The sequence below is a fragment of the Rhododendron vialii genome, chromosome 11a (genome assembly GCF_030253575.1).
Source record: "Rhododendron vialii isolate Sample 1 chromosome 11a, ASM3025357v1".
NCBI lineage: Eukaryota > Viridiplantae > Streptophyta > Magnoliopsida > Ericales > Ericaceae > Rhododendron > Rhododendron vialii.
Window position 1 is genome coordinate 39220952 of NC_080567.1, and position 19083 is coordinate 39240034.

The following is a 19083-nucleotide window of genomic DNA, read 5'->3' on the forward strand; positions in this document are numbered from 1 at the left end:
GCGAAAAAGAAAAGAAAAAGAGAGACCAATCATCTTCATTCTTATCCTCACAGAACAGGAATAAATTTATGGATTTCAAGAGTATTCAGCACTTTTGAACAACTTTCGCCGAAATTGACTGCAAAGGAGTTTCTGCTCTCTCGTTTGAAAGGGGGGAAAAACATTGCGCGGAAATATGGGAATTGTTAACATATAAGTAAACACCTTCCAAGCAGAAACAAGGAACTACAGACACGTACAATCAGTCAAAACTTGATAACAAAAGAGGCCAGCACTTGCCTCATGAACACTCTATTCGCTGTCGTTTTGCCAAAGCATGATCATGGTCTTCAGCTATGTCGACATTTATGTTGCTACCATTAACCGAGTTGTCAATTTGTTCATAGTTGAAAATCCAGCCAGGAAAATCAGACTCTGAGAACAAAGAGGTGGGAATTGCCTTGTAGAATGCAAGTGGTACCTGTTTTACCCTCCGTTTAATCTGCAAAGGAGTAACAGATAGCAAAAAATGACAAGACTAACATATCCACCACATGGGACTGTAACATTAATCCATGACACGAATGGAAAGCATAGCTCAATAAATCAAAGTTTTGGTGTGCGAGAGGGCAACAAGCAAAATATACCTCCTCTCTAAATATTGTTGCATATGAACCAGAACTGAAATCTTTAACTGCAAGTTCAGTTGTCTTCCTTCTCACTGTCAAATCATTCTCGAGCGATAAAACAAATCTAAGAGAAGAAAGTAGACATTGTCAAAAAAAGGAAGAGCTAGACAAGATAATGAGAGAAAAAAATTCGAACAAATGCATGTGTGTGCCTGAGAGAGAGAGAGAGAGAGAGAGAGAGAGAGAGAGAGATGGACGAAAGCATGCACCTTGAGACAGGCGGGCAGTAATGGTGACGGAGTGTATCGATCTCCCAAAGAGAACTTCCTGTCCAAATGTTGTCAATTCTTATTAGTACTGAAAACTGAATCCCCTAGAACGATATTTACATTCTACGTGTATGCCCTACTCACAAACCAAACTGACTTAAACGGTATCCTAAGTCAGTTTAGGTCTTCCTCTTCCCCTAGCCCGACTATCCACTACTATCATGTCACTCTTCTTAACTCTACAGTAAATATGTTCAAACCACCTTAATCTATTTTTTCTCAACTTATCCGTTATAGGTATAACTCCTACCGTCATCCACCTCAACATCCTCATTTCACCAACACTCATCTTACTCACTTGTTGCTTCTTAATAAGCCAACACTCCATCCCATATAGCATCACTGCCCCACACACAGAAGCCCAAATTAAACTTGAAGAGTATCGACCAGTCACCAGACCAATACGGCCTTTTTGGTCATGAGAGGATTAAATGTGCTCAGATAACCCTGCACATTCTTGACTTGGATTGCACAATTTGGTTTCCCAAAAAAGGTCCGGACTATCAATCCGGTGGGATTGCTAATACCCCAATTTGGGGGTATTGCTAATACCATCTTGGAGATGATATTGATAATCCCATCCCATCCTCTCCTCATTATCAATCCCTTCTCATTACCAATCTCTTCTATCAATCCAATCCCATCTCAAACAAACATAATATTAATAATCCCATCATCGAATCTCATCCCAAACATACTCATTATCAATCCCTTCTCATTACCAATCCCAATCTTAATCTCATCTCCTTACGAATCCCATCCATCTATCACCGTTATCAAACGGGGCCTCAAGGATCAACAAAACTCTTGTTCTAGCTACATTATTTATTGCCCTTCTTGACTATGCAAACAGATTGATTTCCAACTTAGAAGTACGAATGGGAAGAGGCGACAATTTAAGGTAGCAGATTAAAAAAAGTGCTTGCCTTCAACATTTCATCTGTTTGAAGCACCAAGGAAGGAGGTTTGATGATCCAAAAAAAAAAGAAAAGGAAGGAGGTTTCAAAACTCAGACAGAAGCATGAAGTGCACGTCTATATATTCAAGCTTTTTTTTTGTAATTTATATTCATGATGTACTTTCACTATGTCAATTCCCACTTAACTTTCGTTTTACAAAGGGCTTACATGGAGTTGCCTGCCGACAATAAATCAGACTGAGTTTCTCTGGGTTCAAAACCATCCTGGTTAAGTTTGGGGGTCTTATCACCTAAGAATCACAGAATGCCAAAACAGAACCATCAAACTTCTCTATAAGAACATATTTTGATGCAGTAGGATTTAGGGGTATTGTTGTCATTTTAGTGTCTTTAGTGTGTGTAGGGTTTTGAGTCTTTAAATAGGTAAGTTGTCTCTCATTTTGGTAGCTTTTGATTATTAAGAATATTGAATATATTGATTGAGACATAGTCTCTCCCTCTACCCTTTGGGGTTTATGCCCTTGAATGGGATTTTGTTCCTTATTTTAAATCCTTGATTCCCCTTTGATATTTTAATTGCATAATTTGGCATCAGAGCTTCTAGGCTCGATCCCCACCGTTCAACTCGCCGGAAACCTAAACCTCGCCGGAGTCTCGCCAGAACCCTTGCACACTTCAAACCCCTTCGAAATCCATAGATCTAACCTTTTCCAACCTATTTCAGCCTTCAATCAAACCCTAAACCTTCGAATCAACCTATTTTCACCTAAATCAACACACCCAAGCTCCGAAAACCCTAATAGCACCTATTCGACATGTTCTTACCCTAAATCGGACCTCTACCCAACAAATCGAGCCAGTTTCGAGCCTATATTGTCATGCCAGTCGTGATTTCGAGCAGAGCTGCTCTCGAACATCACGTGTAACCTCGTAGCTACGTAGCCGAGCCTATTTCGGGGCCTTTTCTCTTCAATTCCAACTCTAAGACTCGATTTCATGCTTCATGGGGCCAGATTCAGTGATTTCGGACTGATTTCAACCCATTTTTGCTGATTTCGGACCAGATCTGAGTGGGTAAGTGTCGAATCTTTACTTTCTTTGCTTGGTGGTTGCTAGATTGCTCCGTGGTGGTCGATTTGAGTGTGATTACTGTTGATCAAGTGTTTTGGGGTTGTTTTTGTTGAAATTGGTGGCTGAGTTGACTGGGTTTTCATTATTTGGGGTTGATTTGCTTGTTTGGAGTTGATTGTTGGTGTTGTAATGGATTATCGAGCTAGAGGTAGACGAGGAGGTAGAGGCTTTGAGGTGAACAATGGTGATGGCTTTGAGTATGAAAATGATTGCAATTCGAAAGATAATCGGAATGAGATTAAAGAGTTGAGTGAACAAGTTGCTACCTTGTATGATAAGGTGCGACGTTTCCAATGTCCGACCGAAAGGAAGGATTCCATTGCATTGGAAATTCGTTATGGTGCCCCGCATTGGGGTAGAGCAAATTTGGTTGGATTTGAATACACATCGGTGAACGATGTTGATAATGAACTTCCCAAGTTTTGTGGAAGCCCACTAGAGTTCATTGGTTGGTTGAACACCATTGAGAGTGTTTTCGAAAATTGTTGTGTAACCGAAGAAAAGAAGGTGAAATTGGTATCTACTTGCCTTAAGGGAAGAGCTTCTGATTGGTGGACAAAACTCAAAGTTAGTCGACAAAGGAGAAGCAAATAAAAGATTAGGGAATGGGGTAAAATGAAGAACAAGCTCAAGAAGGAATTCTAACATTTCAATCAACATCCCAATGTCGATTCCTTGACTAGTTTTGGTAGAGCAAGTCCTTAGGGGCTGTCCCAACTGAAAATAAATCTTTAATCGGCATGTTGGAGGCTATAAATCCATCACCTAACGGAGTATTCAAATGCTTCAAGCTTGGAGAACCATTTCTTGAGTTGAAAGTGGGTGAAAAGGCTTGTGAGCCCGTTCTTGATGCTCTCTTTGTCGATGAGGTGAAAGAACCAAGTGGTAATGATGATTATGAGTACACTAATGTTCCAATCTATGATGAGTATCCAAGTGAGGATATTCATGTTTCTATCTTTGATGAACCCTCGCATGAAGATGTTGAGGATGATCCCGTCTATGGGGCTAGAGGTGATTTAGATGGCGTTCCCATATATGACAAGTTTGAATAAGAATTTGGTGAGGATGAAGAGAAAGGAGGACTTATCCTACAGATCAATGAGTCTTTCTTGACACCTTTTGAAGATAGTGGGCAAGTTTTGGAGGCAAGCCATGACGTAGAGGAAAGTTATGACTTAGAGATTGATGATTACTTCCAACACCTGTCTTCCAAGTTATCGATAGAACAAGAGATGCAAGATGCACAAATTTGTGTTGTGGTTGTGCTCGAACAAGTTCCAAAGTTGCCGAAAGAGGGTGTAGACTACTTGGTGCTTGAAGATCCTTTGGGTATGGTTTTAACTCGAGCAAGCCTTGGGTATGAAGTGAGGTTGGACTTTTAGATGATTTTGATTCTTGGTGCGCGTTGGGAACAAGAGTCATGGCCTATTACTTTGATGTGTTTCTACACAAGAGGCATGCCAAGTGGGTGATCTATTTGCACATAAGGATGGACGCGGTGGATGTACACAAACGAAAGCTCGTATTGAAGATGGGTTATTGCATGAAGGTGACGTGGATCAAAGAAATGCAGCCACATGCCTACCTCGGAGCTGCATAATAAATACTTCTATAGTTCTATGTTTTCTTTGATTTAGTTGTCTTGAGCCTTGTTGTCCAACTTGAGTACAAGTTGTTTTCTTTAGAGGGGGTGTATGATGCAGTTGGATTTAGGGGTATTGTTGTCATTTTAGTGTCTTTAGTGTGTGTAGGGTTTTGAGTCTATAAATAGGTAAGTTGTCTCTCATTTTGGTAGCTTTTGATTATTAAGAATATTGAATATATTGATTGAGACATAGTTTCTCTCTCTACCCATTGGGGTTTATCCCCTTAAATGGGATTTTGTTCCTTTCTTTAAATCTTTGATTCCCCTTTGATATTTTGACTGCATCATATTTGCAGTTGCTTATGGTGTGAAAAAGAGAAGAGAGGCCATGACGAATAGTATCAAAGTGGTTGACCTGCCGCAAACGATACCTGAGAATTCCTCCCTATATAGTGGTTGGAGATGATACAACAAAGGGAAAGAAATCTGTAAGGGATGCCAGAAGGATGTATTGACCTGAATTTCAACAATGCTTGACTTGAAAGATGGCATGTGTTTGCCAAAAAAAAAATAGAGCACATGTTAAACATAGAAACCTAGGCAGGGTCTCTGTGCGTTTGTGTGCAGGTTTCATGGTGGTGCTGGTGGCTTGGAGGTAGGGGGAAGGAAGTCATTCACGCTTTTTTTTTAATAAGAAAGTCATTCGCGTTGATCATGAATGTTTGTAGAAGAATTTGAAGTAGAAACTTACTCATTGCATTAGTTTTTACAGGATCTGTCTCCTCATTGTTAAAATGGTCAATGCCTGGTTCTCTACTGCTAGTACTAGAGTCCTCTTGTTCACCATCCTTCTCCGCTTTTGAATCATCCCTAGTAATTCCATCACCATCCTCCTGCACAAGTATCATAATTCCCATGTTCTCATATAGTAGATATTGTTGATGCAGTAGAAGGGTATACAAAATGTTTAGTTTCAACTCTTGTGAATGCTCCACAATGCACATCAATCTGAAACGATATTCAAATGCTCTGTAGATATTGGAAAAATGCATGGTCCAATCTAACTGCAACAGATGTGAAGAAACTAAGCTGTTGTAAAACACGAAAAATCATTTAGTTGACATATAGGTCTTTATATTTGGCCGAAAAACCTGGGACAACATACAAGCCGGCAGGCTCTCTCTCGTAAAGCCAAAGACCCGTGGAAAGAAATTCAATATTGATTGGAAAAGTCTACAAATAGGTAAAATGAATTCCAGGTTAATTTTGCCCATTCTACAAAAAGTGTTACAGTATAGCCAAGCTGCCAAGGCACCATAAGGCAGTTGTTAAGCATCGACACACGCATTTGAAAGGGATGATGGGAAAAGGAGTTAAACTTTTTTTCTACCTAACCCGAATGTAATCCCATTCAGAAAATTTAGAATTTTTCCAGTCTAAAATGTTCCCACATTGATTGTCACTTGTCACTCAAAATGCAAGTTATCCAATGGAAATCCTAGAGAGAGAGAGAGAAAGAGAAGGAGGAGGAGAGAGCAAGGGAGTCACAGCTTATGATGGCAGCACATAAACATGATATCAAGGCCGTTCATTCACATGCATACCGTAAACATGATATCAAGGCCGTTTTCCAAAGATGCCAAAGACGAATTATGTTGATGCAAAAAGTTAAGATGTGCATTGTCCCCATAAATAAGAGTTCATGATGTAAGTGGCTACCCGATGGACCAAACAGTTGATTGATGGATGTCTCCGGAGAAGGTTGTGAATTAATGCAATAATGACCAATGCTCCTGAGGGAGGGACTGAAAGTGACAGGCTGCTCAATTTCTTAGCAAAAGCAGCAGCCAAGTATGCTGGAAGGAGTGGTGATTTCAGGCATGAATCAAGAAGCTGCAAAGTACATCACAGAAGTTAGAAACTCAGCATTCAGCCAAAACACTATATACTAACTCTTCCAAAAGGCAAACTTTCTTTTTTTCAATTTTCCGTGCTTTCCTCTATGCATGTGGATTACATCCAGGTCGGGACTGCAATTTCACGGCACTCTGATGCACTGTCAAGCAATGACATATCAACTTGGAGAGAAGAGAGAAGGAAATAAGCAATATACACTTTCACCTTACATTTTGTCAACTTCAAGTAATCCAGTGACAGGTTAACCAACATTTTCTATGAAACATGATTATGGCAAGACTTTGTTGTAACGTGTTTAAGGCGAACATACCCTCCAAAACCATTCCACAAACCAGGTTCCTTTAGTTAATATTGATGAACATAATGCAGGTCATTTCTCTTACACTTCAAGTTAAGCCAAAAGTATTTTTGAAAAAACGAAACCCAGTTCTTTCTTAGAGTTGGATGTGAAACCTACATATATACATATATATAAAAGGGCACATACATGCAAACACACACATGTGCACATATATATATTCCAAAGGGCTAACAAAAGGGGATCAAAACTTTTATTGACCATAAAATTGGGGAAAAAATTATCCCAAAAGAAACATGTAAGAAGTCACATTTGCACTAGACTGCTGATTGATGAAACAGGAGACCCGAAAATGGCCTATAAGCACCCAAAACAATTTATAAAACCAATGAAAGGTCACCTCAAAAAATTTTGCCCGGTGCTTCGTCATAAAGATGGAGGGCGCCAATAGTGCATAAAGCTTTTCATAGAAGTTAGGATACTCAAGACCATGCTGTGTCATAAGAATGTACAGGCTGCTTAGAGCCATGACACTGATAACACCGCCAATATCATAGGATCTTGTCAGAAAATCACTGCATATTGTCAGTTAACGAATAACATGTGAGTATACAATAGATCAGAAGACTATCAAATAAACGCTCTTGCATGGGGCCTCACCATAGTAGAATAGGATTTGACAATTGAGGAATAACTGCCTGATGAAGAGTAACAAGAACCTGAGCATCAGAAAATAGGCACAGAGGATAGGCAATCTCGTTAGCAAGTTGAGGAAAAGGCCACATGAAATAGGTAATTCACATGAATATAAAAGAAACACGAAAAGCGATACACGTTGAACATGAGTTTAGTTGGAATGAAGGATAATAGAGTAAGTGACCACATGTTTTAATTGGTAGGATAGGACCATTGAAGATACGGGGAGAGAAAATAAGCTAAGGAGGTTTGGTCAAACACAACGGAGACCTGTAGATGTAATCGTTAAACAGCGCGATAAGGATAATATAAATAGCAAGTAGCAACGCTTGGCGGGGAGACCCAAATTAACACAGGATGCGGAATGTAAAAGGAGTTAGTAAATTTAATGGATACTATAGCCCTTGATAAAGCAAAATGCAAAAAAGGATTCATGCAAGCCAACCCGAATTGATTGGTAACCGAGGCTTCTTTTGGTTTGGCTGAATATGAAGTTTTGAAAGAGTTAGATGGACCTCAATGAGATGCAAGGAAAAATGTTATTCAAAACTAACAATAACACAAAGCAATTTAAAGTTCACTGATATCTGAAGAATCTACTAATACTACTATAGATTCAGTTCAATATAAAACGTTTCATAAGAAACTGTAAAACGGTGTCGACTTGCTCACAAATTTACATCTGCCTCCAACATAAAGAAGCAGAGGAAACGGTTGGAAAGTCACAATCTACATATTCAGTTAGGAAAAAACCATACACCAAGTTCAGTTGGATTCAAACACTAATGAAAATTAGAAGACTATATAGATCCAGAGGCGAGAGAAGTTATTTTCATGGTTTACCTCCTTGTACACGTCAAGAGGGAGCGGTGACCTAAGAAGGGATATCCAAGCTTTAGTAAACTTTATCTTCATCTTTTTGGCAATTATAGCCACCGACAATACCTAATGACAATACCATCCTTATACATAAGTGCTAAAAAATAGACAACAAATCTTCATACATGAACACGGCAAAACATGTACATGAGGCAAAAAAAAGACAATTCGTAAGGAATTAGGTCCACTTGTCTGCAGTTATAAGTGATGGGAGAAGCAAAAAAGAGAAAATCTAATGATTGCACAATATACATTATTGCTAGACTTGTCTGTCTTGTGCTGCTTATCTTCTGCCTTTCGACGATTACAATCCTCCTTGAGATCACCAACTTTAATGAAAACTCCTAAGGAATCAAGAAACAGACATAAGAAGCTTTTTTTACAGAATTCGTCACAAAAAGAAAAACAAATCTGGTTCACTAGAAAATTAGAAGGAAAATTTAGAAGCATAAAGAACAAGAACCGTGAACTGAAACCAAAAAAAAAAGGAAAAGAAAGAAAAGTGAACTTGTTGTGTGCAACATAAACATAAGTTCACAGAAAATAATGTAAGCTTCCGATTTCAGAAAGGGAAGCATGAAATGGTAGAAGCAAAAAGAGAGGTAAAACTTAAGGCATGAGGCTGAAACCCTCATAATCAAGTAAATTTCATAGCTATGCCACATATGCTGGCATTGTTTACTCATGCATTGACGGGCATAGCATGCACGCGAGCACCCATTTTCTTGTCTGCATGCATGCACATTCAAATGTGTGTGCAACTCCGCTTGTCTGTATATGTTCAACAGTCACCGTTATTTGGCAATCAACTAATGATTTGTTCGCTTATAGTTCAATTAAATATTACGAAAAAAAGCTTGGAAGAAAAGACAATCCAGAAACAGTAGTTTCAAAAGCGTCTCATTTCTGGAGAGAGCCAAGACATTCCCCAAAGGCCTTGAAGTGTTGCATGCCCACAATAACAACAATTTGAGGCACCTGTATTTAGTCCCATTTGGTTTACATTGCTTATTTGCTTAAAATAAAAGCAATAAGCAAGATGAAAATAAGCAACTCAGTTTGAAAATTGCTGCTTATTTGCTTATTCTGTGTGTGGGTTTTCTATTTTTCTTGCTAAGCAATTAAGCATTTAAGATCCATCAAACGAGCTTATTGCTTATTTTAGGCAAATATACAAGAAAAGAAAAACAAAACAGACCCTTATTATGCAAATATCAAATTGAAGAAGCATCAAATCTTATCTGCACTTTGTTCAGGGTCTTCAGGGAGGTAAAGGACATGAAAAGTGAAATCATCTTCCCATCGAGTTACGAGCTATATGCCAGAACTTAATGATTTGATGCATTGTAATTATGTTTAATGAAAAGTTAGCTGAATCAATGGGAGTTGGAGAATAAATTAGAAAATGGAATGAGCATTAGAAGCTTCTATGTCAAAGAGAAGTGGGGAGTCACCTAATCCGTTCCACATCTCATAATCAGCTTTCTCGTCCATGCCTTCAAGAGAGGGGATGTGTGATAAAATATAATACATCCTGTAAGTAGTGAGCTCTACACTGCAATAAAACAGAAATTCAGATTGCACTACACATAGCTCGCGAAAACATAATTTGAAAAGGACATATCCATTAACAAAGTAAATTGGACATATTTTTATTGTATTTAACAGCCGAACAGAAAGAACTGTCTTCACTAATTGTCACCACGTTAATTTGTACATGCTGAAGTCAGCCGAGCATGTGCAAGTCTTTTGACAGCCAAGCACTATGTTCAAGTCTTTTTTATGTTGTCGAGACATGATTACCCAATCATTTTCAGGTCTTTTGACTGCTAAGCACTATTGTTTGCATAATACCACAGTGATACAGGCTTCCTCATCATATACCATCTTGGGAAACTAAGCATCATGTGATCTATTCCGCACCAAAAGTTGTGACAAAGCAAAGGAGAGAAAAGATCAAAACCGGTTAATCAGCAATGCAAGTGACATTTACGCAAGTAGACACTGACCTTGTTCTTGAATGACTTCTGTTACCGCCATCAGCACTCACAATATTATTGTCTAGTCAGGGAGCGAAGCACACATTTGTTAGTAATGTAAGGAGAAAGTAACAACTAACAAGAAATAATATTAGGGGAAACAAAGACCTATAAAAGGAAGTCATCCCCACATCTAAAAGTTGTAACAGAATGAACAAGCAGAATACATACCAGAAGTATCTATTGCCTCTAGCATTCGAGTCAGCTTTTCCACAGTGATGTAAGTAAAATACCTGCACCAGGAAGATGCAAGGTTTCCATCAACGATTTGGCATTTCAAATAGGGGCACAATATCCTCTACTACTTGTGATCGACACCAGTTCAACTGAACAGCAAAGAGAAGCCTAACATGGGACAGAACACACAAATCTGGTCCCCCTAGAGCACTTTACATATATAATTGTAAACGTAGGTATTTGTATACACGTATCTCAAGATCAAGAAAAATAGAAAGAGAACAAAATCATCTCATCGGAGCATGGAACCAAATCATCAAACAGAGGCATCTTTCCAAATCATCCAATCGGAGCATGGAATCAAGCCTGTAAAACAGAGTTGCTTGGACATTGGATGCTACTTTGTCTTTCCCATTGTAAACAACAAGTTCAGAGATGAATTCTACTGAATAAAAAAGAAAGCTAAACTAAGTGCAAAAGAGATAAGCCTAACAGGAGACAGAATACACAGATTGTGTCACTCAATAGCTCTTTATATGTATGCTTACATACATGTATGTATGTGGTGTGCACATATATATGTATATGTAAAATATATACATAAGATACAATATTCTCACATGCAACTAATCTAAGCATGGAAATAAGCTTGTAAAACAGAGTTGCTCGAGCATTGCATGCTACTTTGTCTTTGCCATGTGTAGAAAAAAGTCTAGGCACGGGTCTACAGGATTTTTATTGCATTCATACGAGGGTGTACTTGTGATAACACAGAGTCCTCTCTGTAAAATTTGCACTTTGAAGTTTGATAATCGAGTTTAAATTTATACAAATAAAGGTGTATCCTCACAGTAGAGGCTACACAATGCTAATGGTAGAGATAACAATCTAGCCATTAAGCCGATCAAAAAAATAACAATCTAAGCCATCAATAATCCTCCATAGGCTCTCCCAGAATGAAAAGAACAAGATTGTCTCGTAAATTGCACAATGTATTTTGATATACCACCGGCCTAAAGAAGAAGAAGAACGCTATAACAACTCAACAAAAGGTGTGTTCATACCGGATATCAATGTACTTGAAATACTTTGATGCAAGCAAGTCTAACACAACATCAATCCCTATTGCTGAGTGAACCTGGAAACAGAACCAAGATGAAAATTTAAGAATGGCATCCGACAACGATAAAAGCAAAGAAATACACAAAATTTCAGCTGAGCTGGGCTGTACCATTAAGTGAGGAAAAAAAATACACATCAACTTACAATGCTCTGAATGAACCTGTGGTATATGGCGGAGTGAAACCTTCCCCCATTACCCACCTTTACAAACTCCATTATCGTGTCCAAAACAACTTCCTAACAAAACGAATGCAAAAAAAATAACCGTATAATTGCCGCATAAAACGAGAAACCAATTAAAGAAGGTAAATTGAAGGGAGCGAAGAGCTGGAAAAGAGCAAAAGAAACATATTACTCTAAGAGCTTCGTCGGAGTGAGGAGAAGCGGAAATATCGAGAAGAGAATTGACAAGGTCATCAAACTTGGAGCGGAGCCAAGTGAGGTAGATGAAATCGGGGTCGTGTTGGGCTTGGGAAGAGGTGGTGGAGGAGGAGGAGGAGGAGGAGGAAGGAAGTTGTGGTAGGAGAGGAATGAAGAAAGACTGGAGGGAAAGAAGGGCTTCGAGGGCGTAGTGAGGAGGGGAAGAAGAGGAAGAGGAAACGAAGGTGAGGAGGATAGGAAGGTTGTTGATGTGAGCCCTGGAAGAAAGGAGCTGGTGTCCTAGGGTTTTGAGGTCCGACATACGGTATTTCTCACTCTTCCTCTTCTTTTTCTCCTCCTCCTCCTCCTTCTTCTTCTTCTTCTTCTCTGATGATACTAGTTCCACAACGGAAGCCATGGTTTTGGCCGTCGACGCAGCTGCTGCTGCGATGATACTACTATTACTACAGTAGAACTACAAAAATGCCGTCTCGACGACGGCGCGCAAGGAAGTTGGAGTTATAGTTTACGTGCTTTTGGATCTGTTTGGCAAGCTAGTAAACGTATCTTCTTGTACCGGAATAAAGGATCTCGTACCTTAGTAGGAGTAAAACCGTGCCCGCCTTATTCCTTTTTTTTTTTTTTTTTTCATAAACAAAAACGCCCACAGGGCTTTCCATTCTTCCTTTATTAGGGCAAAGAGAAAACAATTGTTGTGTGACCCCTCGAAACCGGGGTCCCTCCACTCTAGTGCCCAATTCCAAAGGCACTACACCCTCTAGTCCTTAATTTGCACCGTCTAAAAATATTTTTAACGATTTAAATTTTAAATATTATCCTACATGTATAAGATACTTACCTTACATGTAAAATAATTTAGATCATTGATTGTCCAACGGAAGACAAAGAATTGAACACTATAGGGTGTGTATTGTGCAGTGTCAAGGCACTACTACGGCCTTGGATTCGTGACCTCTCACCTCATTGACTTTTAGACAATGCTGCAACTTCAGTTAAAAGAAAAACGTGGTGACATGTCTTGCAACTCATGAAAATTTAAGACATTACCATCATTTAAACAACTTATATAAGAAAAAGATCATGCTATCGGAACTCAGAAGTCCATTGGGCTTTTATAAGATAAACAAAATGACCAAAAAAAAAAAATCAATACACTTTTTGTACACTTTCACATATTGCATTACATTTTTTCAACCTTTAAAAAAAAAAAAAAGGTTCCCTGAACTCTTTTTAGCAATTTTGATAAGAAAAAATTACATATCCTGGAAATCAAGTGCTTGATGGTATTCCTATTGACGTGTGGAAAAGTCTAAGTGACTTGGAGGTGACTTGGTTAACGAAATTGTTCAACAAGATTATTATGACTAGGAAGATACCCGACAAATGGAGAAAAAGCACCTTATTACCTATCTATAAGAATAAAGGGAATACTCAAAGCTGCAACAACTATAAAGGTATTAAATTGATGAGTTATATGATGAAATTGTGAGAAAGAGTTATTGAGTATCGTTTGAGGATGGTGACTATGGCGTTAGAAAAATAGTTTGGGTTCATGCCTGAAAGATCAACCATGAAAGCTATCTACCTATTAAGGAGATTGGTAGAAAAATACAGAGCAAAGAAAAAGGATCTCCATATGATTTTCATAGATTTAGAAAAAGTTTATGATGGGGTGCCTAGAAACATCATATGATGGGTTCTGGTGAGAAAATGAGTGACCAAAGGGTATATCGAGGTGACTAGAGACATGTATAAATGTGCAGTTACTACCATTAGATCACTAGTAGGGGAAACAAGTGAATTTTCAATCACCGTAAGATTACATCAAGGGTCAGCCCTGAACCCGTACCTCTTTGCCTTGGTATGGATTAATTGATTGGACAATTTCAAGAGGATATTCCATGGTGTATGATGTTTGCAGATGACATTGTCCTCGTAGATGAAAACCGCTAGAGGTGTTAATACAAAAGTAAAAATTTTGAGGGAAGCATTAGAGTCAAAGGGTTTTCGAATAAGTAGGAGTAAAACTGAGTATATAGTGTGCAAGTTTAGTGGTACCAGTAGTGCGCATGAAGAAAGAGTGATAATCTAAGACCAGGGAGATACCAAAAAGTGATCATTTTAGGTATTTAGCCTCAATTATTAATAGAAATGAAGAGATTGCTGATGATATAACTCATAGGATTCAAGTGGGGTGGCTCAAGTGAAGAAGTGCTACTGGTGTACTATGTGACAAGAGGGTATCCACAAAATTGAAGAAAAAATTCTATAAAACTGTCATAAAACCAGCGATGCTTTATGAGATAGAATATTGGCCTATTAAGAAATAACATGTGAACAAGATGAGTGTAGCGAAAATGAGAATGTTGAGGTGGGTGTGTGATAAGGCTAGACGATACATGATTAGAAATGAAACAGTTAGTGAGATGGTAGTTGTAGCACCTATAGAGAAGAAATTGAGGGAAAATAGGTTAAGGTGGTTTGGGCATATCTACGGTAGACCAAAAGATGCAGTAGTTAAGAGAGCGGATAAGATAGCTCTAAGTAGCAATGATACGGGGAGGGATAGACCTAAATTGACATTAAATGTTATTATACGCAAAGATATGAGTATAATGGGTTTGTGTAAATAAGTGGTCATTAACAGAGTTCAATGGAAAAAACGGATTCATGTAGTCGACCCCAAGTGATTGAGACGTAAGACTCGATTTGGTTTGGTTTGATTTGGTTCGGAAGCAAGTGCCAAAGCCTTTTCTCATCCTCGAAGCAAATACTAAAGCATTTTTCTCAAGATGACATAAAATGTGAATTAAGAAACAAGTGTATTTTTATTATAAAGCTCAACAAAACTATTGAATCTTGTATAGTCACATTTGAATTCCTTTTAGTTTACGTAGATTAATCAAGATTCCTCACAGCATGAGATTTGAGCTAGTCATTGTAGGGCAAGGCATCGACTATAATCAGATGATAATCCAACTTGCAATTCGTAAGATTGATCAGTGTGGACGTGGGTAATTCCATGTGCTCGGTGGGTTAACAGTATAGTGTGTGGGTCAACAATAGAATGTTAATGCCTAAGGCTATCCAAAATGGTATAATCAAAAGTAATAGATTTCTAAAGTTAAAAATATTGGTACAAAATATATTTCACAATAGTATAATCAAACTTGGCAACCTCCTTAGAAATAATCAAATTTTAGGTTTTGGATAACAAAAACTAGAGAAAATTTCAAAATGACACATGAATTTTGCACCAAATGTTACAGAGACACATGAACTTAAGTTTATTTCAATTAAATACATATACTAACAAAACCCTCAAATTTAGACCGCCGCCGTTATACTCGGTTCAAAAAATTACTGACGCGGCATCTCTTACCCGTTTAAGTGGCCTCATTGCACATGTTTTCAAAAGGGAATGATGCACCCAAACCAAACCCCTCTCTTTACCTCACGTTTTGAAGAAAAAATGACCTTAACCTAATTTATGAGTTTTAACCTAAATTAGGTTAAGGTCAATTTTTGAATAAAGACGAAAAAATAAGTTACTTAACTTTTCAATGCAAACCCACCCTGAGAATTCTACCATGAAGACCCGAATGAAACCCTAACTTTTTCTTCTTTCTGCTTGGGACCACAAGGAAAAGATAAAAATAATGGGTAACGTGATGGGTTTTTCTTGGGTGCATCGTCCCCTATTGGAAACATGTGCAATGGGGTAACTTAAATGGGTTAGAGATGTCATGGCAGCAATTTTTGGGATAGAGTGGACGGAGTATAACGGCAGGGATCTAAATTTGGGAATTTTGTTAATACAGGTGTTTAATTGAAATAAACTTAAGTTTATGTGGCTCTGTGACATTTGGTGCAAAGTTCAGGTGCCATCTTGAAATTTTCCCCAAAAACTAACAATCTTTTTCCAATAATCAAATTAGTAGAGCCTACATATTCTCAATCAAATATAGCAATCATTACATAAAAACGTTCTCTCTCTTTCCTTTTCCTCTCTCTTTCTTTTTCAACGACATTTTCAAAAGAGAAAAAGTTTACTAAAAAATTATTTTTAACTATTTTTATTCAGAAACATACAATTCTTTTTTTGAAAAACTGTATTGTTGTTAAAACTATTTTTTTTAAACTTTTATTATATAAACACTATTTTTTCAAAAGCTGTAGTTACCCATAAATAGTTTTTTAAAATTTATAATAAATTATTTTTATTACTTTCAAAATTATTTTAGAAAAACTATTTTCTATATTCAGAGATTTTAATTTTCTATAGTTTGAAAAAGGTGATGTGGCAAATTTTGGTTATCCAATTTTGATTATGCCATTGTGGATCTCTACATTGCTAATGTTAGCAATATCTTAAATGGAACAACTTTTGATTATCCATTTTTGATTATGTCATTGTAGATAGCCTAAGGAAAGGCCCGTTACCAATATTGGAAATGACAATTCAAGGAACATTCGTTTTTGGAAGCAACTAAAAAGGGTGGAGGAGGGAGCAACCGGTTATAGCAATCAAGCTCACATGGGCTTGGCCGTAAGAATTTTAGACTCGTGGCGGACTTCATGAGAGACTAATCACTCCATAAGTTTCTACATCCCCACCAAAGACTGGCTTTGGTTGGAACCGAAGGAAAGTGAGAGAAAATAAAGGAAAGTTAAAATTTTCCTCTCCAATTGTTTGGATTAGAGAGAAAGAGGAGATAAAATAAAGAATTTAAATTTTGTGAATAGTTCTCTCATTTTCTTTTCCCTCATTTACCATCATTTTCCAAAGTTTCACAGCCTGATTTAGAAAAGAGGACAAGGTTGGAAGGGGGTATCATTTGCAGGACACAAACCATGCACGTCTTGCCCAAATCACTTTTGGGAAAAAAAGTCATTAGCCACAAAAATGTAAAAACCAAATATTGCAGTCTGATCAAATCCAGATCCGAATTGAACCTTTTACCCAGAGTCAATTAGTCAACAAAATCATCTTCAGAGGATTTGACCTCATCGACATCCTAAATTTTACTCCCCAGAAGTGTCCCATGTTAATATGAAGGTAGCGGATGGCAAATGACAAGTGCTAGGTACTCCAACTGCCTCTATTTAATTGTCCATTATGGTTTTGCATATATTTTTAACGATTTTTATCTCTCGATGTATATTGCTAAAAATATACAATATGAATCTTGTTTAGTAGATCTCAATTTTTTCTATAAGACAATGATTTCATAAACATAGAACATGTTCGGATCATCACACACACACGCACGATATACGAGTATAAACAGTAAAGAAATCAACACAGAGATATACGTGATTTCTCAAAATCGGGTACGTCCACGGGAGCGAGAGCGACTGCTGTTTTTTATTATCACAGTATGGAATAGGGTTTACAACATAGAGTATTTATACATATTCTATTCTAACCCTAACCGAATTTTGCTTATATCCCAAAAATACCCGTGTACGATACCGTACCATATCGCGGGGGGTTACGCTCTCCACACCCCCCAATTACAAAACGCCTAGGCCTTTGGCCCAGTCTACTTTTATTGGATCATCGGCGATGGGCTAGATGTCGTCACTCCGCTCCGCTCGTTGCGCTTCGCTTCATTCGTTCCACTTCGCTACACTTCGGCATATGGCCTTCTTTCTAAAACTCCTTAGTATCTCTTCATACTTAACGTATGATGTCACGCCCTCGATTTTATACATAAATAAATAATTCATTTCGATAAAAGATCTTCGTGTAGCATAAATAGTACCCAAAAGATTTCTCATTCACTTAACTTTACAAACAAATCCCCAAATTTAAAGATTTACAACTTTGGCACTCTGGCCCCAAATAATCTTAAGTACGAGTACGGATAAGTTGATAAGTTACGAACGGTTTTATCAAAGAAATTTTTGGAATGAATAGTTATAGACCCATTTTTATCAAATGAAAGTCAATTACAAATATGTTTAAGTAACTAATGAGGTTAGCTTCAAAAAAGGTCTTCATGTCCAAGCACACGAATACACGCAGTCTATTGTCCGGCATTTTGTCCTGAAAAGAAAGATTAGGTTGAGCTACACTAGTCTAATAGGAAAATCTTTACCAATTTTATATGCAAATATGATGATAGGGGCAAAGAAAGAAGACAAGAGGATATGACTCAATCGATGAAAAGCAATCAACTATGGGTATGTAAATCATTCATTACGATCATTCCGAGTCATAGTATCATCGCATTAAACCATATAGTTCATAAGACATAAACATCTCTAACAATCCCGACACGAGACACTATCCCAAAATCTCCACTGACTGTATTTCCACCCTTTGCGTTACAGTACAACATCTCGAGGGTTACCGTATTGCCACCCCTTGAGTTACGGTTAACCCTAACAACTCAGACCATCGTATTACCACCCCTTGCATTACGAAATCCACTTGAGTCTCTGTATTACCACCTCCTGCGTTACGAGACTCCCTATACCAACTTCCGACCCACGCAACTACTATCCTATTCAATATGCGAGAATAGACCTTCCTATGGTCACACTCGTTCATGAGACTCCATGCGGTATGCCAACAATATCACATTTATACCACAAACATACTCAAGATACGTGTAATACCCGCCCCGGATATTTCGGTATTTCAATTACTTTTAATTGAACTATATGTTTTGGAGGTTAAAAACCGTAAGCGATAGAACTTGCGAGGGTCTTATAGGTGATTTGCGATTAAAACATAAGTTAACAATAGATCTCGCTTGCACACGATAATCTTTATATAGGTTTACAAATATCCTAGGGAGATATTTCTCCCCATTTTTCTCTCGTACGTGTATATATATATATATATATATATATATATATATATATAAAGAGAGAGAGAGAGAGAGAGAGAGAGACGGTTGGGAATAGGAGAAGAGAAAGAGGAGAAAAATTCTAGTCTTTTTTTCACGAAATTATTCAAGGTATCTAGAAAACTTGTTAATTTCTGAT

The 19083-nt window shown here is 37.8% G+C and overlaps 1 protein-coding gene across 1 annotated transcript; it reads right to left on the minus strand.

Moving 5' to 3' along the window:
- Positions 1 to 34: 34 nt before the first annotated feature.
- Positions 35 to 12633, minus strand: LOC131306302 (protein NUCLEOLAR COMPLEX ASSOCIATED 4). The gene is made up of 15 exons (XM_058332454.1): positions 12059 to 12633; positions 11848 to 11940; positions 11646 to 11719; positions 10576 to 10637; positions 10375 to 10426; positions 9820 to 9920; positions 8618 to 8709; positions 8330 to 8431; positions 7451 to 7509; positions 7191 to 7365; positions 6295 to 6468; positions 5327 to 5468; positions 878 to 935; positions 627 to 732; positions 35 to 481 (listed from the first exon to the last, which is right to left on the minus strand). Exons 1-15 carry the CDS (start codon positions 12479 to 12481, stop codon positions 281 to 283), a joined length of 1914 nt encoding a protein of 637 aa, XP_058188437.1. The 5' UTR covers positions 12482 to 12633; the 3' UTR covers positions 35 to 280.
- Positions 12634 to 19083: the final 6450 nt, after the last annotated feature.